Below are 14,267 nucleotides of genomic sequence, written 5' to 3' on the forward strand. Positions count from 1 at the left end.
GATGACTGGGATGACAAAGGAGAAATACTCATGCTGAATGAATGAAAATGACTTAGAGCTTGTCAAGGATAACAGCCTGCTTTCCTCCATAAGATCGGGTCAGGCTGTCACATCGGATGTAATCATGTGGAACTGTTTGTAATCTAGAGGCTCCTCGGCCCTTTGCCCAAGGCCAGACGCAGTCCCTGCTAACTGGAAAGTGCCAACAGTTGGAGTTGGTGGGGAATTCCAGCCTCTTGGAGGCAAGGGTGGTCCACCCAGGGACTGAGCCAGTGATTAGCTGAAGCAAAATCTGCCCTGGGTTGCCAGGGCTGGGCTTTAAAAGTGGGCTGAGGTCAAGGCATTGTGTCTCCCTTCATCCTGTGGTCCTGGACCTGCAGACAGCTGGTTGCTTTCCAGGGAGATCCATACTTAGGTATGTAAGGATAGGCCAGGTAGATTTATTATTTTGCTTGGGTGTGTGTTCATTAAGCTCTCTGTTTATAGATACGTGAATTAGCTTTGTACCCTCTGTGTAACTTGCTACTTCCATTCTTCCCTTTCCCTCTACCCGTTTATACTGATCTTAATAAACCTTTATCCAACCTTTAGTTGATGTGATCTCTCTGCATAACTTCAGTGCTAATTTCAGTGCGTCTTGGTTTACAAGGGTGGCTACTGGGTATTTGGGGGGGACTGAAAGGCCGGGTTTGGCCAGTCCTGTTTTTGGGAAGGGGATCCTGGGATCAGGTCCTGAGTGGTCCTCCCTTGCAGGGAGGTTGGGGCCAGTCCCGGTGTCTGGGATCCTCCTTCCCAGAGCTCATTCTTACGCTATGAGCTTACTCTGTGGCAGTGAGGGTGGCAAAGAAGGAGTTCTGTTCCACCTCCATTGCATTTTCGCAGTGTTGTTCAGCAACGCTATTTCACTTGCTGAAGAGTTTAGTATGACCTGACCTTTAAAGGGAATTGGCCACACCTTAGGAAGCTCACTGTGATAAATTTGCAAGACACTTCAAAGGTAAATTTGCCCACATCTTGCATGACTTGGACTCCACAATTAGTGCAGGTCCATTAGCAAAATATTCAAGCACTATCTGATCCAGTTGTATTGGATTTAACAGATTTTCCATGTTAAGCAAAACATTGGGAGAATCACTGGGACAACATGAGAAAAGTACAAATGGATGACAATGCTAACTGACCCCCCTGTGAAATGTGAGTGAGTGAGCCATGGTGATTCTACAATGAATGCTCGTCGGGAAGCACTCCTGATTCTTGAAGTCTGTAGTAGTAAGTCAGATAAAGGGCTAAAGGAAGTAACATCAGATAAGGGTTCAAAGGATGAAAACTGATTTGGTGCCTCTTAAGGGGGTGGCAGGGGTGAAGGCAGTATCACAATGTGATTCTTGCTAAGATAGCAGATGGAATGGAGGGCAGGAATGCGAGCTCGGGAAGAAAATAGTAGAGAGCCATATGAGAACATTCGTTATTGGGCAGAGTAGAACTCTAAATAAATAAAGAAATGAGTTAATTTTAAAAACAACCCACCTCTTTGCCACCATGTCTAAGTAACGTCCAGTCTGTTCTTTCCTCTCCTTTCCTTTAGAGTCTATCTTGTATATCACTCCATTCGTCAGCAAATTCCATTTGAGGCCACAATAGCTTCTAGGAATTTCAGAGATCATTTTTGAAAGACACTTCTTTTAGCTTTTTGCCTGTCAACATTTGCTTCTTTTACTGGAGATGTGTCTCACCCCCTGTTATCTTTAAAAAAATGCTGTTCTATCCTGGAAATATTTTAACAATATTCATAGGCTTATCTCCGCAGGAAAGAGATACAATTTTATCTATCTTTTCTCATCAAGTCATTAACATGAAACTCAGCAATGTAATCATACCAAGCTGGAATTGAGGTCACGCCATAGACTGGCTGAAAGAGAGGCTTGATGACATGATGATGTATAGCCATTTCACAGCAATGCTTTTAACGCATGATATCTGCCCCTTAATTACATTTAAATTTTCATTTGAAAAGATTTTATCATTATGGAAATTGCTGTGTAAATACTTCTGTGATAAGCCCCCAAAATGCTCTAGCGATGGACTTGAAGAGCAAAGAAATTAAAATCTGTAGCATTCTCAATAGTAAAGTGTTTTCTTGTTTTTCTGAGTGGTGCAATAGGAAACACACATGATAATGACACACCTTCCTTTGTACTTTGAGAATTAGTATACGGCATTCTCATTTGTGCTTTCTTCAGGACACTATTGCTTCTTTAGTCATTGGAAGGAAAAATCATGTAATTTGCTGCTCTGGATACATTGCTTCTCTCTAGGCAGTCAATAAGTTAAATTTACACTTTAAGGGCTGCATACATTGCCCTAAAATATGCTTTCTACTAATATGGTTTATTTCAAAATATGTTTTGAGCATCTATGCTATGCGGGTTAAAATTTACAATGTACATTAATATATCATAAAAATATTGATTTTTTTTTAATTGAAGGAAAACGTTTTAAGCCAAGTGATTTGACTGGCTTACAATATTTCTTTCTCCTGATGAAACAAAAGAGGCCTCTTGCACTTAAAAGTTTGCTAAAAGAAAGAACAATAGAGTATCAGATAAAGCAACTCAGAATGATAGATTTGTTGTACAGTCTGCATGCCAATGTGGGCTTTGCCTGTATTTAGATTCATTTATTTTACTGAGTTTGCATAGTATTTTCAAGTATCATTTGAAAGGAGTGGTAGTAGGCAATTCGTGAATGTTGTTGAAATCTATTATTTTGGCCCACCCTTATTTCACAGCAAGTTATTTGAAAATTGCAGTCACTGTCATTTAGTGATCAGCTTTGTGCCTGAATCAGTGCCCTTTGATTTTTTAAAAATTGAAATATAGACAATAATACTGAACAATCAAAATGATTAAGATAAAAGTGCCCTATAAATATAAATATGAATTTAATAAAAACCACAATTTGAAAACTCAGTAATTTATTTTGGCATGACCTTTTGTAGGCTACAGGTTAATCAGATGCATGAAGTGGATAGGGAAGCTAGTAGATATAATATAGACAAACAGTAGCAGGAAAGAATCTGCTTGCATCAAAACAACGACCAAGTGGCAGAGATTTATCTGCATAATCCACTCCACTGAAATATTAAAGCCCCACTGAAACTTGGTGGGAAACAGGCACATCCAGTCCCTCTGGATGTTGCTTAGTTAGCAGGATTACGCCAGAACAGAGTAATCTTTGTTACTGTGAGTGGGGTGGGGAATCCAAAACCGGCTTTGCCAATAGGCAGATTACAGCCACCATTCATATGAATGAAATATGTAAATATTTGAAGGTGGGTGCCCAGGACAGAATAGGGATTCTGTTGGTGTATCGTCCACCCTGCTGCTCAACAGTCTCCCTTGCTGAGCTAGCTGGGGTAGTCTCGGGGTTGGTGTTGGAGACCCCTCGGCTTGTTGTGCTGGGGGGTTTCAACATCCGTGCTGAGGCTGCCCTGTCAGAAGTGGCTCAGGACTTCATGTCCGCTATGACAACCATGGGTCTGTCCCAGAAGGTATCTGGCCCCACCCATGCTGCTGGGCACACTCTGGACCTCGTTGTCTGTGCTGGATTGGATGATAGTGATCTGAGAGTGGAGGAACTCTCTATAGTTCCGTTGTCATGCACAGATCACTACCTGGTGGGGTTTAGACTTGCTGGCACTCAGAACCTCTGCAGGGGTGGAGGACCGATTAAGATGGTCCACCCCAGGAGGCTGATGGATCTGAATGGTTTCCTGACAGCTCTTGGGGATTTTCCTGTTGCCTTGGCAGGCGATTCTGTCGAAGCCCTGGCTGATCTCTGGAATGGATGGAGAAATGACCAGGGCCATAGACACAATCGCTCCTGAGCATCCTCTCTCACAAAGTGGAGCCGCACCAGCACCCTGGTTTTCTAGGGAGCTGGCAGTGATGAAACGAGTGAGAAGACAACTAGAGCGACATTGGCAGAAAACTCGGAGTAAATCCAATCGAACATGGGCTACAGCCTATTTGAAGGCCTACTCTGTGGCAATGCGGGTAGCAAAGAAAGTATTTTTTCTGCCACTATTGCGTCTGCAAAGAGCCGTCCAGTGGAGCTGTTTCAAGTGGTTAGGGGTCTTTTACACACCAGCCCACAAGACGATGATTTAAACCTCTTGTCCCGCTGTGAACAATTTGCTCAGCACTTTGCAGACAAAATCGCTTGGATCTGCTCTGACTTGGACACTATAGTTGATACAGACCCAGTGGATATAACTTTGGCCCCTGCTTGTCCAGCGTTGTTGGATACTTTTCAGTGTGTACAGCTTGAGGATGTGGACAGGATCCTGGGAGAGGTGAGAGCCACCACATGTGTTCTAGATCCTTGGCCTTCCTGGCTCATAAAAGCAGCCAGAGGTGGACTGGCCGAGTGGGTAAGGGGAGTGGTTAATGCTTCCCTTAGGCAAGGCAGAGTCCCAGCCTGCTAGAAGGAGGCAGTGGTGAGACTTTTGTTAAAAAAAAGCCCTTCCTGAACCCCACCATATTGGATAATTATCGGCCAGTCTCCAATATTCCATTTCTGGGCAAGATATTGGAGCGTGTGGTGGTCTCCCAACTCCAGGGATTCCTGGATGAGACAGATTATCTAGATACATTTCAATCTGGCTACAGACCTGGTTATGGGACAGAAACAGCTTTGGTCACCTTGGTGGATGACCTACGCCAGGAACTAGACAGGGGGAGTGTGTCCCTGTTGGTTCTGCTGGACCTCTCAGTGGCTTTCGATACCATTAACCATGGTATCCTTCTGGGCTGCCTCGCTGGGATGGGATTTGGAAGCAGTGTTTTACAGTGGCTCCATTCCTTCTTGGAGGGGTGGTGGACCCAGAAGGTGGTGCTGGGGGACTTCTGTTTGACTCCCTGGCCATTGTCTTGTGGAGTCCCTCAGGGTTCTGTTTTGTCCCCCATGCTAGTTAACATAAACATGAAACCACTGGGAGAGGTTGTCCAGAGTTTGGGGTTCGGTGTTACCAGTATGCTGATGACACCCAACTCTACTTTTCCTTTCCATTTAATTCTAAGGAAGCAGTTGGGGTGCTGAACCGGTGTCTGTTGGCAGTAATGGACTGGATGAGGGCAAACAAATTAAAGCTTAATCCAGACAAGACAGAGGTGCTCCTGGCCAGTCGAAAGGTAGATCAGGGAATAGGGATACAGCTTGTGCTAGATGGGGTTACACTCCCCCTGAAGACACAGCTTTGCAGCTTGGGTGTACTTCTGGATTCAGCCCTGAGCCTGGATGCCCAGGTTTCAGCAGTGGCCCAGGAGTGCATTTGCACAGTTAAAGCTAGTGCGCCAGCTGCGCCCGTTCCTTGGGATGTCTGACTTGGCCATAGTAACACATGCCTTAGTTACATCCCGTTTGGATGACTGTAACGCACCCTATGTGGGGCTGCCTTAGAAGAGTGTTTGGAAACTTCAGCTGGTTCAAAGACCTGCTGCCAGACTGCTGACTGGGGCTGGTTACCGGTACTATACAACTCCCCTGTTAAAACAGCTTCGCTGGCTCCCAGTCTGTTTCCGGGCACAATTCAAAGTGCTGGTCATGTCCTATAAAGCCCTATTCAGCTCGGGTCCAGGTTATCTGAAAGACCGTATTCTCCCCTATGAGCCTACTTGTGCCGAGATCTTCAGGGGAAGCCCTTCTCACTGTCCCGCCACCATCACAGGCACGCCTGGTGGGAATGCGGGAGAGGCCTTCTCGGTGGCTGCACCAAGGCTCTGGAACTCCCTCCCCAGGGAGGCAAGAGTGGTACCCTCCTTGATATGCTTTCGTAGGCATGTAAAAACTTTTTTGTTCCAGCAGGCCTTTGGGGATAACTAGTCTGGACCTGTGAAAATATGACAGATGGATACTATTTTTCTTGTTGTCTTTTAATGTTTTGATATTTTTACAATTTTAATATTGATGATTTAATTATATTTTTAACTTTTGTATACTTGTATTTAAATTTCTATTTATAGGCTTTAATTGTATAAGTTTTAATGTTGTAAAGCCGCCTTGAGTCCCAGTATTGAGAAAAGGGCGGGATATAAATAAATATAATAAATATAAATACATACATACATACATACATAAATCAGCTGAGTATCCGATACTGATATTATTTAAAGTATTTTTTTTTAGGATTACTTTAAAAAGATTCCTTAATGTTGATCTCCTCCTTCAATAAAGACTCATAGGGGGTGTTTGGACAATCGCAGGGTGGGGGGAAACCACCATGTCTTCTCCCCTCACCCCCGCACGTTCTGCATGTGCTCTCATTTACGTAATTAGCCGCACTGCAGCATGGGTTGGCATGTTGTGTGAATGCGGCCCAGTGGGGGTGTCTTTGTACCCACCCTATGACCCCTACTTCACAGCGTGGGTTGTAGGGTGGGTATGAAGCCACCCCTGCTGCACATGTGCCAGGTTTGCACAACACGCCAACCCAGGCTGCAGCGAAGGTGATTATGTAAACAACCAGTGTGCACGTAGCACACGCAGGGTTGGGGAGAGAAGCCATGATGGCTTCTTTCCCCCCACATGATTGTCCAAACCCATACACAGTCTTTTTAGCAGTGGTTAATCGTACACTGCTGTTACAAGTCCCAATGCATTTATGATAATTTTTAGACTACTTTTAAATATGGTAAGCAGTATATAATTTTTTTAAACAATACAGTAAAATAAATAAAAGAATGTGCTCATGTTAGAAACACAAATGATAAAACACACATGACCTTTCAAATTCCTACTTCTTCTGCAATTATAACACTACGCATTGGTATGTGGCATTTGATTGTATTATAAAACTGTGGATACTGCACTGTATTCATCAACATGTACCCTTGGAGCAGCAATTGTATTTGAAAATAATACAGTGGTGCCTCACAAATAAAAGGGGCTCCAGTGTAAGTCCTATGTTGGACTGGACAGCTTTTCAAACAAAGGATATCTTCAAATTGTGGGCTGTCCTTCGTAAAGTAGGGCACATGGCATAACTTTAGTTAATTCCATTTACCTAAATCAATAGGTTCATAATATATATCTCCATGAAATGGGTTAGTATTATTATTTTAGTATCACTTTTGTAAGTAAAAACCATTACATTTGCATATCAGATATTTAATTTTTTTAAACAGTTCATAATTAAAAATCAATATCCTCACATGCACTTAGTATGTTTTTCCTAACTGAATGGCCTTATTTATGTTGATACACAGGGCTAGTCAATTTTAGTTGATTAATCAATAATATTTGAACCAATGTATTAAATTTAAATAAACTTGCATATTACCAAAATTACCTAATTAGAGATGCCTTTTTGAGATATTTAGGAAGGTGCAAAATAGCTTAAATCAAATAAACAAAAGTGACTACTCTTGTTAATATTTTCTTTTCAATTCTATGTTACAATAACACACTTGAACCAAAATAGCCCTTAACTTACAGCTAATCAATTAATTATTAGGAGTAGGAGTCTAAATGGGGCGTTCCCAGGGCATGTCAGAGATGACCTTGAATCTGCTGGATCCAGAGCCACTTTATTCTCCTGACAGGTTGCTGGATCAGGTCCTTTAACTACACCAGCTGGAAGCTGGCATAGTTAATTTCACTCCCATTGGTTCAGTGGGAGAAAAAAAATGTAAAGAAAAACAACTGCTGATAAAAAGACAGGAAAAAAGGCTTCCTGCCCTCCTGTCCAAGCTGTTGCAACCCTGCACTGCTCTCAATGCAGTGAGGGGGCACTGCAGATCTCCAAGGTACTTAGGATTGCTCTGCCTGTTGGTTATTTTAACAATTAAACACGTTTATACCGCAATTCTATACATATATAGTCAGATAAAATTGAGTTTAATGAAACATAGGATTATAGGCTTAATCTTGCACCTCTAATTGTACCCTGTTGCATATATGGCACAATTATTCTAAATATAGTCTTAGATACAAGTAGGCTTTGCTTTGGCCCTCTGTAACTTACAGGAAAAAAAACCTTGCTTGATCAGTCTCTTGGGTATTGTCAGACAGTAATTAAGGTGTGCTGCCATATGTCAGTTTTCATATACTCCTTATGGTATAAGATCTGACTTGACATCAATTAATTTATTATTTCTGATAAACTATCTGGTAAATCAGTGACACTGTCATGAACGAAACTCCAGAAATACATGGAAGATGTACAGTTTTTATGAACATTCAAAATTCTCCACACCCATTTGCTTTTTACAAGAATGAATGTTGTAAATATTTCTATAATTTGACAAAAAAATAGCTGAAAATTTGGTAACAGGAAAGAAGGTTGCTACTACATGGTATATTAGGAGCATTTCAACAGTTGGTAAATTGTACAAGGATGTGTGGCTAGCTAATTATAAGATTTGGCCACTAGGTGGCACTGGATGTAGTTGTGTCTGGGTAGAGGTAGGACTTTCCTGTTGCTGCCCTGTTCTTGTTAAAGAGAAACAATAACGTTTTTGTCTAACTTCCTGACTGGTTTGTCCTCTAAGCCTTCCATGACAGAGAAAGACCATAGGTATTATTATAAGTTGCACATTCCATTAATCATTCTGATAATGACGTTCATATGACACTGATCTTCTTTTTCATTCTCTCATGGTGTAGCTACCTTGTTAATGGGCTTTCCTGTGGTCAGATTTATGCGTAATCATGTTTTGAAAAAGTATTTGAGTAATTCATTTTTTATGTTTGGATTTCCCTGAAGAATTTCCAGGTTGTCACAGCATCTAGCTAAAACAACTTTGCTGAGCTTCATTAACCAAGATGTAGAATCTTTTAGAAAGAACCCATAACATTTAACATAATTATACCTTTGTGAATTTTGTCTTGAGATTAGTCTGAAGAAAATGAGGGTGCAAGTGTTGATGGCTGTGGTTTGTAATGAAGCCTCAGATAGTGTTCCAGTAGGTGGTAGTTTGGATTTAGGGTGGTTGCTTGCAAAACGCTGAGATGGAAACTGAAGTAATCAAGTTACCACAAGTTGATTTTTTCTCCCTAACATGGTAACCGCTGGACTGCCCTTCCCTCCCACAGGGCTTTCTATCATCAACTGCCCTGTGGGATGGATCCTTATGACTTATTGTTTATATTGGCCCTGTTCACACGCACATTAGGCAAGTGTGGTTAGGATAACCATGGTGCAGGATGGTTAGCACTAACCACTGCGAGAGCCCCTGCCACACGTGTAGTTAATCACGGCCTACAGCGTGGTTAGCCTAACCACTCACTAACCATCATGGTTACCACTAAACTCTGCAGTCCTCCAGACGGGCTGCCATGCATCCCAGCGGCCTCAGCAGAGGATGCTGCTGTGAGTGGCCCTTTTGGGGCCTCAGTGCTGGAAGCTGCTGTGCACGGCCATTTGGGAGCCTCAGCGGAGGAAGCTGCTGCAGGCAGCCATTTTGTGGCCTCAGTGGAAGAAGCTCCTGTGGGCGGCCACTTTGGTGCTTGGTGGTACAGCAGCAGCCATTTTGGGGCTCAGCGCTGCAGCAGCCATGGGCGGCCATTTCACAGCAGTAGGGTACAGGTTTGGGAGCAAAGGTGCCATTGGAGGCAGGGATGCTGCTGCTTGGCCACCTCCAGGACGGGCAGGGATGTTTTCCCTTATCGCGGTGGACACAGGTGCTTGTGCCTGGGAGTGCTAAGTGCTCAAGGTCGCTGTGCCAATAAGAGTGGCGTGGGATCAAAAACATCTTTTCTCCCCACGCACTTCTCCAATTTTTGTACTGTGGGCAGGGCCAGAGAGCAAGGAGGCTGGCTCTTGGCTGCTATAACATGTGTTGCTAGGCAGATTTTGACCATGGAGATCTGAAGTGCTGGCAGGAGCAGCTGGGCCAATTTTGGCCACTCTTGCTGCAGAGCTTTATGGTAATGCTCAGTTAACCACAGGGGTCTGTTCAGATGTCACACTAACCATGTTGCAGCAAGTGGTTAGTGAGCGTGGCTTATTGTTGTTCAGTCGTCAAGTCGTGTCTGACTCTTCGTGACCCCATGGACCATAGCACGCCAGGCCTTCCTGTCCTCCGCTCTAGTCCATGGTTAATAAACCACCATGGTTGGGAAAATGCTGTTCAGACATCACACTAAGCCACTAAGCTCAAAAATGCTAACCATCATGGCTTAGCATGATGTCTAAACAGGGCCATGGTTTTTAATGGTTTTTATTAATGTAGTGTTGTTTTACTTGTAAACCACCTTGGTAGGATTTTATCCGAAAGGCAGGAATTAAGTAATTGCAATAAATAAACAAACCAAAATGGATATGAGACAAAACTGCACCATATGGGCATGCTTAACTGTTTTTGCATGATCTTGGAGGGATATGGTACATGCAATAATATTTTATTTCTTCAGTGCAGAGAGAGCTTGGTGGGATTTCTTATAAAATAAAAAAATCACACTTCAGCTTTTATTCTGCCAACAATGGGATGACTAAAAAGAATTTGCCAAAGGGCCTACCTATGCTTCTCACCTGGCAACAGGTTTCACTGAAAATGATGCACATTATGCCATGTTACACCTTGTTCATGATATTCTTATTTGAGGATTCTAAACACGGTTTCTAGAAAGCAAAGAATTGTTAGTCCATGATCATTCACTGCTGTGCTTTTAGTTCTAACCCCCAGCGTTTACCCTCTAACTTTGAAAAAAATAGTTGTATTATATGTATATAAGATAATCCTAATGAGCAGGTAGTGCTGACCTCCAGAATAAATCTATATGTTCATGAAGCTAAAATATTTTTTAAAAATCACAAAGTGGGATATATAATACACAAAGACTCCATTCAGTGTGTAGGCAGATAAGAATGCTAGTACCAGGCAGTTAGCTCTCCAAAGAATGTTCCTTTGGCAGTTGCTGCCTTCTTAAACATGAGGGGAAAACATGAATATATGAAAAGTTTCTGGCTTGCAATTCCAAAGTGATAAGGAAAGTTGGCAGTTCAACATAAGCTGCCAGTTGTGTATTCTGGGTCCTTCTTGCTGTTCCCAATTCCTCCTACAGCCATGGCCCTGACTGATGTTTGACACAGTACAAAGTGGCTGTTTATTACTATTGACTGTTGAGGCCTGTGCTCTGAAATGCATTCTGTCAATGGAATGTAACTGAACTTGGCATTTTAAAGCTCTGCTGTTGCTGTAGCTTAGTTTTCCTGGGATTTTTGTGCAGCAAGACCCGTGCTGAAGCCTCTGGTTCAAGTTGAAAATGTTACACAGGAAGACATATCATGTAAAGGTTAGAATCAGCTGGGATCCTGAGGGTATTTTTTTTTAATTCTCACCAACAAAATGACATAGGCAATCCTTCCCTCTTTGGCACATGTCAGAGTTTGATGATAACTGGTAATGCTTTTGTTTGTTGTTAAAATGTATGCTCTCTCTGACCGAGACAATGCTGTGCCTGTGTAAAATACATTACTATATCTAGCATGATAATGGAGGAGAGCACACCACACTCTGCATACTAGTATGTAGAATAGTTAATTTTTCATTACAAAGGGATAACATAAAATAAAGGAGCAAAGAAATACTTAGCATGATGAATGATTCTTGATGAATGAACATGTATATTTCAAACATTCTAAATTGTCATTGATAATGTACTAGTGTTATCATTCCATTTGAGTTTCCAAATCTCAGAAAAATCTCTCAGGTTTAATCAATTGAGGTAGGAGCTTTTAAGAAGTCACAATATCAGTCGATTTGTAATTTCTATGTATTTTCATTGCTAAAGACTTCTATTAATTATCGCTGGCATATTTCTCTGTCAGTGTTTCATGTATTCATTCTGCTTTCCCTCATAGGAACTTCAGAAAGAAATTGAGACTCATACTGACATCTTCCACAGCCTGGATGAAAATGGAAAGAAAATCTTGAGATCCCTTGAAGGTTCTGATGATGCAGCCTTATTGCAGAGACGTCTGGATAACATGAACTTCAGATGGAGTGAACTTAGGAAAAAATCTCTAAATATTAGGTAGGGCTTGAACAGCAAGGGCAGGGGGAAGAAACTGGAATTAATCTGGTGGGGAAATTGTCCTCTCCTCCCCCCTCCCCATTGCAGCATAAGCCTTTTATTTTGTTTAAATTGGGCTAAAATGGCTGGGCTTGCAGTAATTTAAGCAATTTCAGACACTGAGTTACTTTGTAAGAATAATTAATTTTCTTTGTATGGAAGGGATTGTAGGCTTTGAAGAAGTTGATGAGTTTCTATAATCTCAATAAGGATATAGAAAAAGAGATTAAGCATGCTTAACCAGAAACCATGCTTTCTCTGAAATGTACACTGTTACTTTGCACCAACGGCTGTGGCTTCTCACACTATCATAAGTAAATATAATGACATGCAGCCCAACCTTATCCACATTTACTCAGGAGTAAATCTCACTGAGTTTAATGGAACTTAACCCCAAATAAGTATGCATAGGGTTGCCATATAGCCATGATCCAAATATAATATGATACCTTAAGAGGTTAATTATACATTAGTAAAGGCAACACATGTTCAATTGGAAATTCCTTTCAAAATTTCTCCACAGCAGTACCCATTACTGAAGAGGCAAGCTGCTGTTTAGTGTAAAAAAATAACTTGTCTATTTGGAAGTGAGAGCTGTTGTAGGGAGCATTTCAGAGAGAGCTCTATTTGCACACATGATGCCCTTTTGCCTCTGTAAATGGCTTATTTGGATCATAACTAATGTAATTGCTTTTTAATTTATCTGTGAGGATGTTTTGCACAGAGCTGTGAATACCCTTTCTTGTAATTGGTAATTTTGCAAAAGGATGAATGTGAATTAAATATGGGGAAAGGGTTGCAACATGGCACTTGAATCTTAAACCCATTTTTTTGTCAATATTTAGCAGTGATTCCAATGAAACCCACTCTCGAGTAATGAATATCCCTCTGATGAGAGATGTAGGGTCAAGTTTGTAAATAAAATCTTGTAGTTAGAAGACATGAATTGTCATTTTGTGAGGGGGGCAGTGGAGGCCTTCTGCAGAAGCACATAACAAAGGGCAATGTTTTATAAAAGATCAGCTGGGAGAGCAAATATCAAAGGGCTTAAAAATATTCTTCTGAATTAACTATCCCAGCGTTTTTATAATAGGCACTCCACAGTTAAGGCAGTCTTCTCAAACATTCTTTTACTTGCTCGCACTCTGTATATTGGGGAGAGTTCAGAGGGTAGCCAAAGGCTAACATTTCATATATCACCTTTTCAAAGTGCTATATGAAATATTAGCTTCCTGCAGCTGTAGCCCTGAGGGAGGTCAGTGTGTGTAATGACAGAAACCATCTTCATACCATTAATCATTAAAAATAAATGAAATATATGAAGCTGAAAAATATTGATGGCTGAAGTAAGAAGAAAATAATTTTTCCCCTGTAGACAAGCACAAGGAAAGGAATATAGTCCTTTGAAATATTTTCTTCATAAGCCGTTTTTACCCATGAACTAGCAGAATAAAGGGGTGTGAGAAAAGAAACACAGCACGTTAGCCAAATAGAGGCATTTGAATAAAGGCAGTTTTCTACAGTTCACTTGCTGCCATTTTGATACTGATGACATTAATCAAATAGAAAATGGTAACTCTGGTTTATCATAGTTGCTTTTCCTTCTTGAATTAGACATAAAAGCAATGTTCTTGCTCTATAGAAACAGTAAATTATAATTAGAGCTTTACTATAGCCAACACATGTAGGTAAGAAACAGAGTTAAAGCATTAATCTTTATTTCTCAAAGTGGGATGGGAGGTAGAGAATTAGACTATCACAAAGTGTTGTTCCCCATAACAGGAGTGCCCAGTCTCATTTCAGTTTGGGAAAATAAGTGTCCTATGGCTGAAAACGGGAAAATCCACTTCGTAAGGAAATAGCTGCCATATTCATCACATGAAATTTAGGCAAATAATGTTTACATAATATGCAAGTTGGGAGTCCAGAATTTTGTGATTCTGAATCTGAGAGCTCTGTTGCTCAATAGGTTCTTTTCTGTTTGAAATTTTCCTATTGTTTCAGAGCTACTTGATGTGCAATCTAGTTAATTTAGTCATTCTCCTGTACATCAGGGGTAGACAGACTTTAGTCTTGCAGGATCTTCTTTGTCCATAAACTGCAGCCAGGTGGAAAATACTGTCTGAGGTAGGTGGGCATATGTTAAGAATTAAGGAACAGGTTACATCTGAACACATGATCAGCCCAGGAAA

At 41.3% G+C, this 14,267-nt stretch overlaps 1 protein-coding gene across 1 annotated transcript in view; it reads left to right on the forward strand.

Moving 5' to 3' along the window:
* Positions 1–14,267, forward strand: part of DMD (dystrophin) — a 1,907,270-nt gene that overhangs the window by 1,575,432 nt on the left and 317,571 nt on the right. Inside the window, exon 55 of the mRNA XM_084843968.1 lies at positions 11,864–12,036. Within this exon, the coding sequence (XP_084700094.1) occupies positions 11,864–12,036 (173 nt within the window). The remainder of the gene's footprint in view (positions 1–11,863; positions 12,037–14,267) is intronic.

This window comes from Heloderma suspectum, chromosome 3 (genome assembly GCF_057233095.1).
Source record: "Heloderma suspectum isolate Gila_16-S chromosome 3, 16-S_ref, whole genome shotgun sequence".
NCBI lineage: Eukaryota > Metazoa > Chordata > Lepidosauria > Squamata > Helodermatidae > Heloderma > Heloderma suspectum.